The sequence below is a fragment of the Lolium rigidum genome, chromosome 7 (genome assembly GCF_022539505.1).
Source record: "Lolium rigidum isolate FL_2022 chromosome 7, APGP_CSIRO_Lrig_0.1, whole genome shotgun sequence".
In the NCBI taxonomy this organism is placed as follows: Eukaryota; Viridiplantae; Streptophyta; class Magnoliopsida; order Poales; family Poaceae; genus Lolium; species Lolium rigidum.
In genome coordinates this window covers 97,081,923-97,095,536 of record NC_061514.1, presented here as the reverse complement: position 1 = coordinate 97,095,536, position 13,614 = coordinate 97,081,923, and the positions used below count along the sequence as shown (strand labels likewise).

Below are 13,614 nucleotides of genomic sequence, written 5' to 3'. Positions count from 1 at the left end.
GTAGCAAGTATATCCACTACAATGTTAAATGGATTCCTTGCTCAAACTTTTTATTTTGTCCGGAACCTTTCGTGAATTGTGAGAGCGAGCCCTTTGCTTCGTTTATCTGACTTTTCGGACTCGCGCCGCCGCCTCCTGATTCCTGAACCTTCGCCACCTTATCCTGACGTTCCGAGCTGGTGTCCGCGGAGCGACTCCAGCAGCTGAACAATCGGCGGGAGCAAGCAATGGAGGAGAAGCTGTCCGAGGCGTCGAGGCGGGCGACGCCGTCGCCCATCCAGCAGCTCTCCCACCTCGCGCAGCGCGTCGGCGCCGTCAACCTCGCCGAGGGGTTCCCCGACTTCCCCGCGCCCGCCCATGTCAAGGCCGCCGCCACCGCAGCCATCGCTGCCGACCTCAACCAGTACAGGTCCGCCTCCCGCGACTTCATTGCCACTGGCTCATTCACCCTACCCTCCCTATAGTGACGCGCATTTTGGTTGGTTCAAGGCATGTGCAGGGGATCTGCGACGTGCTCGCGGAGACGATGAAACGGGACCACGGCCTCCGCGTAGACCCACTCACCGACTTCGCCATCTGCTGCGGGCAATCCGAGGCCTTCGCCGCCGCTATATTTGCAAGTAGCACATGCGAACTACCAATGCTCTTTCATTCTGTATGTAAGTATGAGCTACTGAATCGTGGCATCTCATTCATTCTGTTCATGCAGTCATAGACCCAGGGGATGAGGTTCTGCTCTTCGACCCCGCTTACGAAACGTACCAAACGTGCATCGAGCTGGCCCGGGGTGTCCCTGTAAGTCTTTCATCCAGTTCAGGGGTTTTTGGTCTAGCAGGAACGGTGATGGCCTTATGTTGGCTAATGACATGTTTCGGTAATTTAATTTCTGTACATGAAGGTGTATGTGCCGTTGGATCCACCTTCGTGGACACTGAACGAGGATAAGTTCTTGAAGTCGTTTACGAGTCGGACAAAGGCCGTGATCTTAAATAGGTGAATGGTTCACCACATTGTTTTTAAATAGGTGAATGGTTCACCAACGATGGTATTTCACTTTGTTACATGGCTACATCTCATTACCGCAGCCCACATAATCCAACAGGGAAGGTGTTTAGCAAGGAGGAGCTGCTTGTTATTTCTAAAGCTTGTCAGAAAATGGACTGCTTTGCAATAACAGACGAGGTAAATCTGCGCAATGATTTATACAGAAATAGCTTGTGGCACATAAACGTCTTAAACAAATTTCATTATTACGTTTGTCCGTTGTTGAAATTAGAAGTCTGAAACTCTGAAAATGTTCCAGGTTTATGAGTATATTACTTACGACGAGAATAAGCATATCTCTCTGGCTTCTCTTCCAGGAATGCAAGAGAGGACCATCATCACATCCTCACTGTCAAAAACTTACAGTGTAACTGGTGGGTATTACTCATTTGCTTGTGACGCAAACAACCATACATAGCTGTATTCAGTGCAAATTCTTTCTAGTGATTTGGGATGTTAACTATGACCTGTGCAAACTTACTAGGTTGGAGAATTGGCTGGGCTTGTGCTGTAGCAAAGATAGCAGCAGCAATAAGAAATATCCATGTCAAACTGACAGATTCAGCTCCTGCACCATTCCAAGAAGCTGCATTAATTGCATTAACCAGCACACCAGACTACTATGAGTCCCTTAAAACTGTAAGGTTTAGTGTTAATCGTTCATGATTAGGGTTATTCTGGCAAAAAAAAAAAAAAACTACTCATGATCATGTGACTGTACCTTGGACAGGACTATGCAGTGAGAAGAAACTTCATTCTTCAGTTGCTCAAGAATTATGGTTTACACATTAGCTTCGAGCCACAAGGTTCAGTCTTTGTGTTTGCTGAGCTGCCCAAGTCTTGGCAAATTTCTGATGTGAGTTTCCTTTACGTACTTAATTACTGTTGAAGTATACGACACCAGTATAATCTGGCAGCTCAAGCAACAATTTTCAATTGAATTGGGGAGTAAAACAAGATATTATTTGAATGGCACTTGTTGTTTTATAAGCCCCTTTGCAGACAAAATAAACCATGTGTTATAAAGAAATACAATATCTCATGAATGGTTTACTATATAGATTTTTCAGATAATGTTGTACTCCCTCCGATCCGGAAAATATGTCGAGCAGGTCATTTTACGAAAACAACCTTGCATTTGTCTTTTATACAACCCGCACTCCAGGTCGCTGGGAGTGAGCGCGCGTGGATCTGCTTGGCGCATGGCAGTTGGTGGTATTGGCCAGACCCAGTTAAACTGATGGTCTAGTTTCCTGATTTCCGAGTGGTGTAAATGTAAAACGTAATTGTACTAACATCCCGACTCTTTTTTCGGATATGAGGAAGTACTAATATTGTCAGACTCATCAACTTAGGTATATGTGAGAATACTGTCTATTCACTATATATTTTTCATTATCCTATCAGTGAAATGCTTTCGAAGTAACCAGTGGAGTACTAAATCTCAAATATTTGAAAACATCTCTCTGTGCTGTGCAATGCAGATAGATTTTGTGACGAACTTGATCAACAATGCTGGTGTGGCGGCCGTACCTGGCCGTGGCTTCTTCCACACAGACTCCGACGACCAAAGCTACCATCACCGGTATGTTAGGTTCGCGTTTTGCAAGAGCGATGAGACCCTCAAGGCTGCTGCGCAGAAGATGATGAAGCCAGCCGAGAGCAATGGAAGAGAGTTGCATGACACTCCTCAAAGCTCTTGAGTTTCGAAATAGTAAGGTGAGAGGAAAATCATAATATCCTCTACATCATTTCGTTCACCAGAAATGCCATCCATATCTTCTATACCAGCACTGTTAACAGAGATTTGAGTATTAACACTATCATTTCAAATATGAATGAACAGGTGCAGTATCAGATGCTTAGAGACTACAGTCGAAGGGCGGCATGACTATTACCCCCAGCACCCGAGCGTAGCCCTGTTAACGATCCAACTAAACACATTTGTTGATGAATTCCAGCGAAGTTAAATCCAATCTATCTCAAGCCAAACGATAGGTCATTTCAGAACCGTACAAGTACAAGATAGTAATTTCGAAACTTGTGTGATGGTTTGCAGTCGATCAATTGTTACTGAATAGTCATAACCACTGTCTTGTCAAACAATAGGGCGATTTCGAGAGTGCTGAGTGATTACAAGGCTCTTTTGGCAGATAACCGGACAGATCCTGTACTTGGTTTCATAATCACTGTCAAGAGTGCAGACTTTATGAGCAACCGCCCAGCTCCGTCATCCGGCTTACGTTATGACCGGAGCATCCTCGGGATAGGGAGACGGCAGCCGGCAGGCAGGGCCGGTCCTGAGATTTCGGAGGCCTGGGCAAAACTAAAATTTTGGGTCCTCCCTACTACTTTTTTTTGCATGTATGAGATGATGAAAAATAAATACTTTTAAGTATACACAACATCAATATTCATGTAAAACAATGTTTGCATGATACCTTAAAATTTTCTTCGACAATCCCTAGAAGCAAAGTCCATGACGATGGAATCAATATCAAACTCGTCCACTAACTTCTTGTTGATGTATAGAGTTGCCAAACTAGTTAACCCCGCTCCTACAAATAAGAACAACAACTACTAATCAAAATTCAGAACCCGAATTATAGGCGAGCATATAGTAGAATTCCAAGAGAACTCCAGCGGGCGTTCTTACCTTCTATCTTAATCTAATACGCAGATTGGATGATTGTCTGATTGACGACTACCGGACTGGGACTTCCAACTACGACGACAACTGGCCGGCGGACTAGCAGGCAGCACCGTAGTCCGCAGGAGGGCAGCAGTCAGTAGATTGTCTCGCGGTCGGTACGTCGTGATCGGCGAGAGCTAGGGCAGGCAGGTAATCGAGGCGTCGGGCTCGGAAAAATTGGCGATGTTTCACGTATCGATAGATGGAACGGATTTCAGGCGCTGACTCAAGTCGTGGCCAGCCAGCTGGATTGGAAACCAATAGGAAAAGAAAAGGTCCAACTATAGACCAAACCCATATAAAATCGTAAAACTGCTCTCTTTTTTCTGCAATGTATAGTAAGTCTATACAGAAAATATGGGCCCCAATTTTTCTGAACCAGGGGCGGCCGCCCCGCCAGACCCTCCCAGGGCCGGCCCTGCCGGCAGGGGGAACCAAAGGTCTGGTGAGCTCGACACTGACGTTGAAAGCAACGATGTTAGAGCATCTCCACTCGTCCCCCCGACGAGGCCCCCGAGCGACGTTTTTTCCATCCGGACGGCGTAAATCGGCCCAGTCGCGCCCCCGGTTCCTCGTTTTCGTCCGGATTTGGCCCTTCATCCATCCGGTGAGCCCACGCCATCCCCGGTCCCCCGGGGCGCTCGGGGACTCCGGACGAAAGATTTTGGCGCGAAACGTCGTGTGGACCCGCGTAGTCGGCGACAGGAAAACCAAATCCTGTCGATTTTCCCTCCAATTTGCTTGCTTATCCCCATTCCCTCCAATTTGCTTGCATATCCCCATTCTCTCCCGCCGAATTTGTCCATTCTCGTCGTCTTCCAGTTCCAGTTCCCGGCGGCGTCTTCTCGTCCACCACCACTTTCCTCCTCGTCTTCTCGTCCACCGCAATGTCGCCGAAGGCGACGACGAGGAAGCCACGGGCGAAGAAGGAGCGGCCGCCGGGCATGACGAACGCACAGTGGGCGGCGGACGAGAAACGGCGCGAGGTGGAAACAAGCGGCAGGGCGGAGAGGGTGAAAAAAGCCGCCGCCAAGAGGGCGGCGGCCCAGACGAACAAGCGAGGAAGATCAGCATGGCCTTTAGCGGCGGCGGCGGCGCCATGTTCCCCGGCCAATGGCCGGCGCAAGGTACAAGCAGTTCCCCGTCGTCCTTCTCCCCTTCGATGTACTCGCCGTCGCCGCCCGCCATGTTCCAAGACGGCGCCTACATCCAACCGTCCAGGTTCACGCCCGAGCTTGACGTCGGCAGCGGCGGCCAGTTCGAGGGCACCTCGCCGGTCATGCGACGAGGGCCGCTCCCGTTCGGTGCGATGGCGGCGCCGAACGAAGAGGATATCCACGAGATGATAACCTCCGGCTCCATGGCCGCCGCTGCGAGCCCGAGGTTCTTCATGGCCGCCGCCGCCGCGAGCCCGGGGTTCTTCACGCAAGAGGAGGCAAGGGCGACGGCAGCTGTGGCGGCGCGCAACGAGTATGTGGAGGATGTGGCCGACGGAAGCCAAGCCGTCGAAGAAGAAGCACTACAAGAAATGTGTTAACTTGTGACCTTCTCGCAATGACCCTCGGAAAAATCGTCATGATTCTATGACGATTTTGCACTACATGGTCGTTAGCTATTTTGCGGGTTCAAAAGTACAAAAAATTGCGACGATCTAAGTTGAAAACGTCGTAATTTGCTTCCATAAAATCGTCATAGTTGGAAGGATTTGATCTACGACGTTATTTCTAGCCGAGTATGACAAATTAAGATCGTCATGGCATGTATGACAATTCGAAAAACGTCGTAGCCGCTAATACATTGTTATGAGTTGAAGGCCACGTCATCCGCTTTGCCTACGTGTGCTATCTATGTGTCGCTTTTCAGCTACGTGTCATTTCTGATCATTTATTTGAACTCACTAATATGTGGGACCCATTGCCAGTGAACTCTTGGGCTACTACTGTGTTATTCTATATTTTTGGGCTGTTGATTTTTCTTCTCACGAATAGGCCCATAGCCACAGATTCCGGCGGCCACAACGAATTGGGCCCCATAGCCCGTCGCCCGTCGCCGGAATTGGCCCCCGTAGCCCGTGCAGGAATTGGCCCATACAGGAATTAATTCTTCGGAATTGGCCCCCGTAGCCCGTGCAGGAATTGGCCCATACAGGAATTAATTCTTCCTGCAAAAATATGCGCCGGAAGGGAATCGAACTCGCAACCTGTGGCTGCCGAGGACTAGTCCCGACCGCTGTGCTAGCACAGCTGTTTGGTGAAAGACGGAAGTTTTGCTATGTATCTATTACGAGAATAGAGCACCGGCACAAGAGCCTGTAGTAACTTAGCAGAAATTTCCCCGTCTCGTGCAGTCGTGCTTGGTATCTGCGGGGGCGAGCGCAACCGGCGGGGGCCGGCGGCGGCGGACGCTGACAGAGGGGGAGACGGCAGCGGCGGTGGTGGTGGTGCCGACCCCGCGGCCGAGCAAGTGGGAGGCCTCCTCGTCGGTGGATCTGCTCGACCACGTCGCCGTTCGCCTCAGCCACGACGGATTGTCGCCGCAGGACTCCCCTTCGGCGGACACCTCCCGGTCTGCACCCATCTCCCCCCTCCCCTCTCTATCTATTATTTTGTAGCAGTCTTGCAGATAGTTTCAGATGAACAAAACCTCTTCTTTTCTAGCAGGTTTTCAAGATTATGTGTGCAAAAAGAATGGTCTTTGTTCTACTTCCTCATGCCCTGTCTCTCGCAAGTATCAAACATATGTAATTGACGAGTAGTGTTATCACTCTATACTAGTATAAATAAGAATTTCAGGGACATATCTAGCAAAATCATGAGCTTTTTCTGTTGAAATAACTATACTGATGCCAATATCTCCTGATGGAAGGACTACAGCTGTACCATATGCTGATGAACAAAACCTCTTCTTTTTCCTAGCTGTGTAATTTTTTTAGCAAATTGAAATAAATTGTATCCCTTTTCCTTGGATTGTTAGGAGTGATTCACAATGTGTCGATTTTGATTATGCCAGGCTAGAAAAAAACACATGCGGTACATTTGTATCCCTTTTCCTTGGAAAATATTGATTTGTACTCAAATTCTTTGTTCTCATTTTGGTTACATCTGCAGTACATACATCTATTAGTACAAACATAAGAAACTATACCAAAATGAGAAATACATAGATGTCCAGGGTCATGGTTTACTAGCGAGAGGGGTTCTGTCAAAATTATGTTCGTCAAAATTCCGTGCACTACCTTTTCTACTTGCCCTACACATTGAGTATCTCCTGAACAATGCTATTTTCTTGTACATACCTTCTGGGTGGCTGCTGGTGCTAGCACTTTGCAATATTATTGCACATCTTTGAAAGATTTATCTATTTTAGTGTTTCTTTGGCAGATGGACGATAGAAGTTGGATTACTAAAGGAGCTAGAAGGCTTTCCAGTGAACATTTGAAGGGTGTTGAAGGGTTCATGCAACATGTTAGCACAGTTTTTGGCAAAGACGTTGCCATTCTTTGCCCATGCTGCCAGTGCCTCAACCGTAATTCACTGCCTCAAGGAAAAGTGGAATATCATCTGCTTCTTAATGGGATTGCCAGCACATATGATAGGTGGATCCATCATGGAGAACCTTTACATTCTCAACCTGAACATGATGAACCTGAACATGGTCAACCTGATGCACAAGCACACCATGCCAATGATGATGGCATTGATTTCTTAGAAAATATTCTGCAAGATAATGCTGGTTTGGAGGAAGAGGATGGTTATGAAGATGATAGAATTCCTGATCTGTTGAAGGATATGTACATGTCTGAAGACCATGTTGATGGAGAGAAGTCAGTGTTTGCCGACATGATTGAAGAGGCAAAGCGCGCAGCTGTTGAAGGCGGTAAATTCTCAAGATTTACCTTCACCGTGAAGTTACTCCATGTCAAGTCTTTCTACCGGATCAGCAATGCTGCATTCAACGCAATCCTCCGTATTCTGACCTTGCAATTCCCTAATAGCTCAGTTCCGAGGTCTTATGATGAGGCATTGAGCATAATCAACAAATTAGGGCTTGGTTACGTTTCAATCCATGCGTGCCCAAATAATTGTGTCTTGTTTCGGAAGGAATATGCAAAGCTTGACAATTGCCCAAAATGCAATGCCTCGAGATGGAGAGATGCGGATGGGAAGAAGCGGATACCGGAAAAGGTATTGAGGCATTTTCCATTGACTAAAAGGCTGCAAAGGATGTTTGTTTCGAAGAAAGGATCGGAGGAGGTACAGTGGCACAAGGTCAAGCGACAGCCCGTGGATAATGAACTCAGCCATCCAGCTGACGGAGATGCATGGAAAGATTTTGACGAGTAAATATCCAACTTTTGCCGCCGATGCAAGAAACATTAGACTCGGCATTGCGACAGATGGTTTTAACCCGTTTGGCATGAGCAGAAAGTATAGCATGTGGCCCGTATTTGTGGTGCCGTACAACCTTCCACCATGGGCATGTATGGATCAGTCCAACTTCATGATGGCTTTGTTGATCCCGGGTCCAAGCTCTCCAGGAAAGGATTTCGACGTCTTTATGGAGCCCCTTGTGGAAGAGTTGCTCCTGCTCTGGGCGGGTGTACCTACCTATGGTGCCCTGAAGCCAGCAAATAAGTTTGATATGCGTGCTGCAGTAATATGGTGCATCCATGATTACCCGACACTGCATACTTTGTCGGGGAGGATCACAGCGGGCTATCAGGCATGTGTGCGGTGTGACAAAGAACCTTGTTCAAAGAAAATAAGGAACAAGATCTGCTTTATTGGGCACCGTCGTTTTCTTCCTAAAAACCATTCTTGGCGAAAAAGCAAAGACTTTAATGGCCATACTGAAATCCGTAACAAGCCAGCGGAATTCACTCAACAAGAGCTGCAGCAACAACTTGAGAAGGTCAAAGATGTGAGGCCAGGAAAGCTTCAAAGGAAAAGAAAGCGTGAGGAGGGTCAATGTTGGAGCCGCAGGTCCTGTTTGTGGGACCCGCCATATTGGGCAGATCTGAAGTTGAGGCATAATCTTGATGTAATGCACATCGAGAAAAACATATGTGACAATCTGCTTGGGACATTTCGAACATCGAAGGGAAGACAAAGGACACGTTGAACTCTAGGCTTGATTTGGAAGATATGGACATAAGAGATGATTTACATCTACGGCCTGTCGACAGTGGAGAATCGTGGGAAATGCCAGAGGCATGGTACACAATGAGTAAAGAAGAAAAGCTTGCATTCTGTGAGTTCATAAAAGCGGTGAGGTTTCCAGATGGGTATGCCTCTAACCTGGGAAAATGTGTTTCGGCTGATGGATGCAAGCTTCAAGGGCTGAAGACGCATGACTGCCATATCTTGCTCCAACGAATCTTACCGGCAGGCCTCCGAGGCATCATGCACAAGGATATATATGAAGCGGTTGCTGAACTTGGAAATTTCTTTAGAGAATTGTGCTGCAAAACACTGAAGCGAGATGTTCCGGATAGACTTGAAGCTGAAATCCCAGTTATCCTTTGCAAGCTTGAGAAGATCTTCCCGCCATCATTCTTCGACGTGATGGTTCATTTGGCCGTCCATCTACCAAAAGAGGCAAGGCTTAGAGGCCCTGTGCAATACGGTTGGATGTATCCAGTTGAACGAAGGTTTCTTACATGTAAGCGTTATGTGCGGAACACGGCCAGGCCTGAGGGATCGATTGCCGAAGCATATGTTGTTGATGAGTGCCTGACATTTTGCTTGAGGTACTTCGACGATGTGGAAACAAGATTCAATCGTCCAGGCAGAAACAGTGAGCGGGATGATTCGCACATTGGTGATGTCTCGGCTTTCAAGCATGGCGTCAACTTTATTGGAGGGTCCGAATACTTGGATGCCGGTGCTCGAATATGACAAGATGGTTTGGTATGTGCTGCGAAGTTGCCCCCAGGTTCTACCATACATCGAGTATGTCTCTTCATCTTGTGTGCACCCATATTCTTCTTATGCTCTGAAGGAACCCATATTGATTCACCATTTTTTATTGGCACTGCAGGTTGTGCAAGGAAGAGTTGAAGCAGCAAAATGAACAGATCAACACTGATAAATGGCTTGCGAAGGGTTTTGCTAAGTGGTTTCGGACTCATGTGAGATCTTTAGCATTGGATCAATTGCCACATGATTTTCTATTGTGTGTTACTCACCCTGGTTTATTTGTGCAGATTGGAGAATTGCATGTTCGGGGGAATGCCGGTGCTTGATATGTTTGCTTTGGCATCCCCGCAGATAGGAGAGTGAGGAAGTACTCAGCATGTATTGTTGATGGTGTCCGGTACCACACCGTTGACCGAGAGAAAAATAGAAAGACACAGAATAGTGGAATTGTTTCCGAGGGAGAACATGAAAAGGAGTACATTGATTTCTATGGTCAGCTCGGGGACATCATACACTTGCAGTACAACTCCAGTGGAGGTATCCATCGTTCGGTCGTTTTGTTTCGATGCGACTGGTTTGATCTTGGTGGCAAGAAGACCGGAGTCAATGATGATGGACATTTCAAAAGCATTAACACTCGGAAGGTTCTGGTATAAGAATGATCCGTATATTCTTACATCACAAGCCACGAAATGCTTCTATGTGCCAGACACAGGTTTGCGTGGAAATTGGCAAGTTGTGCAAAAATTTCAGCATAGACATTTGTGGTCTGTGACTGAAAATGAAATGGAAAAAGGTCCCAGTGGTGGTGGACTAACCTACCAGGATGAAGACATGGAGGAAGTTCCGATACGAGCTAATGAATCCAATGTGAGAATCATATTGCGAAGGGACCGGCAATCTGTGTTAGTTGATGCTGCAGTTGTAGAAAGAATTAAGAAAAGGAGGAAGGAGGTAGTGGATGAACATGACGGCGAGGATGGTGAAGAAAACCAGACTGATCATACGATGTTCCAGTATTGTGAGGATGATGAAGAAAACAGGGCTGGCCATCGAGTTTCTCGTTTTGATATCGAAGATGATGAGTAGATCAAATAAAGGAACAAGCAGCTTGTGGTGTGATGAAATTTCGAGAGAGGAAGGAATCCCGAAGCCTCGAAGTTTCCTTGTACTTGATATTCTTGTATCGGCATTTGCTGTAATGCTTGTAATGAAGTTTCTTTGTAAGCCCGAAGTTTCAAAGATCAACTAAGATCCTTGCATTTGTTGTAATGCTTATTTGTCAACAAAGTTTAAATCCTTAGCCAAGATCCAAGAACCTCCAGGTCTGTCAAATTGCTTAAGATCCTGGCATTCTTTGTACTGGCATTTGCTGTAATATGCTTTTTTGTCAAGAATTCTTGTTACTGGATGCTTGTAATGATGATGCTCTTGCAATGATACATTGACTTCAGTTGCTGTAATGCAAAAAATAGTTTAATCCTTAGACCGCATCCAAGAACGTACGAGTCCGTCAAATTGCTTAAGTTCCTGGCATTTTTTCAAAAATGTGGACAACCTAGGATTCGAGCACGGGATCACCAACATCTTTCGAGTGTGCCTTGCCATTGAGCCATCTGTACTCGATCTTGTTACAATCTGCTTCACCGGTATTTTTATATATTACATCCTTCTGTCTTTTGTTCAACAAGTTAAATCTTGATCTCTCTGATTTATTTGAACAATTGTTAAAATTCGAAGATCAAGAAATGAGAATAATCACAGTACACATAAACAGTATTCACAACACCATGGTTGATCACAAATAGATAAAGCACAACATCATATATTATGTAGTGAACACTTACAACTCCAACACTAGCACACACGGTCTGGGTAGTAACACTGGAAAAAGGCAAAAGCCTGAAAAAATAACCAAAAAGGCTGAAAAAAGGAAAAAAAAGCCAAAACTAATGGGCCCAGCCCATAGTGTTAAAAAGCTAAGGCCCATAAGATAAACGGACAGAAAAAAGCAAAAAACCCAAAAGATAAACGGATCGAAAATGGGCAAGGCCCAGGAAATAAAAGGCCAGTATTAATGGGCTCGACCCATGTAGACAACTGAAATGGACCGGGCTGATTTCTGATCACGACATTTTCAATTCGTCACCATTTTGCCACGTCAGACAGGCCACATGGGATCTGATGTGGCACGGGCTGATTGGGCGTGACGATATTAGAACGTCATAGAAGTTATGACGATGCAGTATCATCGTAGACGATCATGACGATTCCAAGTAGATGGTCATGTTGGTTGATTACTGACGCTCCGTTTTTGACAATTTATTTTTTGTCATAAAAACGTCATATATTAAAAATAATGACGATACTGTGACAAAAATGGAGTGTCGCAAGTCAACATATTTCTTGTAGTGAAGACGAAGAAGAAGAAGAGCCAACTCAAGCCGCCGCCAACCTGTCGAAGGGGAAGAAGAAGAGGAAGAAGGACTCGCCGCCTGCCGAACTGCGTATCAAATGGACGCCGAAGGAAGAGGAGTGCCTCGCCGAAGCTTGGATGACCGTGTCCATGAACGGCATAAACGGGGCCAATCAGACGTTCGACACATATTGGCTTCGAGTGAAGCAAGCGTACGAGGAACGCAAACTCGTCGATCCCTACTTCAACAAGACGAACATGAACATGTACCGGGGAGACAAGGCAATGGCCACCCATTGGGGGATCATGCAGACGGCGTGCAACAAATGGCACGACATACAGGAGGAGGTCGAAGAACGGCCGATCAGCGGCCACGACTTGGAGCAAAAGGTATGCTCCGTCGACCCTGCATCACCGAGGTACATCGTTGTGAGCTCACCCGTATCGCCGTACTCTTTTTCCCCAGCTGCGCCGTGCTTTGGACATGTACTCGGACGACACCGGCATGCAGTTCAAGTTCCTGAACGTCTACGCCCGCCTCGAGAACTGCGAGAAGTGGAAGGAAACCCGCATGACCCTCTCGAAGAGCAAGACCGAGCCATACAACCCCGACGCTCCGGCGGCTGGTGCGGCGGAAGGGCGCCCTGAACAAGGCCAGAAGAAGCTCAAAGAGCTCAAAAAAAGGGCAATCCCGCCGACAGGATGCAGGCGTCGATCAACAAGTGCTGGGCCGACTTGAGGTCGCACGCCGACGGGAGGAACGACAAGTTCGACGGCAGGTGGCGGGAGATGCTCGCCAACCAAGGCGCCCGGATCGCCTCGCCGAAGACGACGGCGGCGGCGAAGAAGAGGAACACGGACTTGGCGTTCACGATGGGCGGCGGCAACATGGAACCGATGGACGACGAGACGAGGAATTGGTACCGGGGCCACCGCAGCGACATCCTCCGAGCCACTCCGGCCGAGTCCTTCGTCGTCTCCGAAGGAGATATGCCCTAGAGGCAATAATAAAGTGGTTATTATTTATATCTTTATGTTTATGATAAATGTTTATATATCATGCTATAATTGTATTAACCGAAACATTAGTACATGTGTGATATGTAGACAAACAAGAAGTCCCTAGTATGCCTCTTAAACTAGCTTGTTGATTAATGGATGATTAGTTTCATAATCATGAATATTGGATGTTATTAATAACAAGGTTATGTCATTGTATGAATGATGTAATGGACACACCCAATTAAGCGTAGCATAAGATCTCGTCATTAAGTTATTTGCTATAAGCTTTCGATACATAGTTACCTAGTCCTTATGACCATGAGATCATGTAAATCACTTATACCGGAAAGGTACTTTGATTACACCAAACACCACCTGCGTAAATGGGTGGCTATAAAGGTGGGATTAAGTATCCGGAAAGTATGAGTTGAGGCATATGGATCAACGATGGGATTTGTCCATCCCGATGACGGATAGATATACTCTGGGCCCTCTCGGTGGAATGTCGTCTAATGTCTTGCAAGCATATGAATGAGTTCATA

The 13,614-nt window shown here is 46.7% G+C and overlaps 1 protein-coding gene across 2 annotated transcripts; it reads left to right on the top strand.

Moving 5' to 3' along the window:
* Positions 1 to 227: 227 nt before the first annotated feature.
* LOC124677953 (probable N-succinyldiaminopimelate aminotransferase DapC) lies at positions 228 to 3,196 on the top strand. 2 transcript variants are annotated; one of them, XM_047213886.1, is made up of 11 exons: positions 228 to 409; positions 490 to 620; positions 710 to 795; positions 899 to 993; positions 1,086 to 1,182; positions 1,304 to 1,418; positions 1,529 to 1,683; positions 1,775 to 1,900; positions 2,115 to 2,122; positions 2,370 to 2,399; positions 2,529 to 2,634. In XM_047213886.1, exons 1-10 carry the CDS (start codon positions 228 to 230, stop codon positions 2,374 to 2,376), a joined length of 1,002 nt encoding a protein of 333 aa, XP_047069842.1. In that variant the 3' UTR covers positions 2,377 to 2,399; positions 2,529 to 2,634. The 2 variants fall into 2 exon arrangements, with proteins under 2 accessions (XP_047069842.1, XP_047069841.1); XM_047213885.1 differs by lacking the exons at positions 2,115 to 2,122; positions 2,370 to 2,399 and adding an exon at positions 2,891 to 3,196 and having other exon boundaries at positions 2,529 to 2,763.
* The last annotated feature ends 10,418 nt before the right edge of the window (positions 3,197 to 13,614 follow it).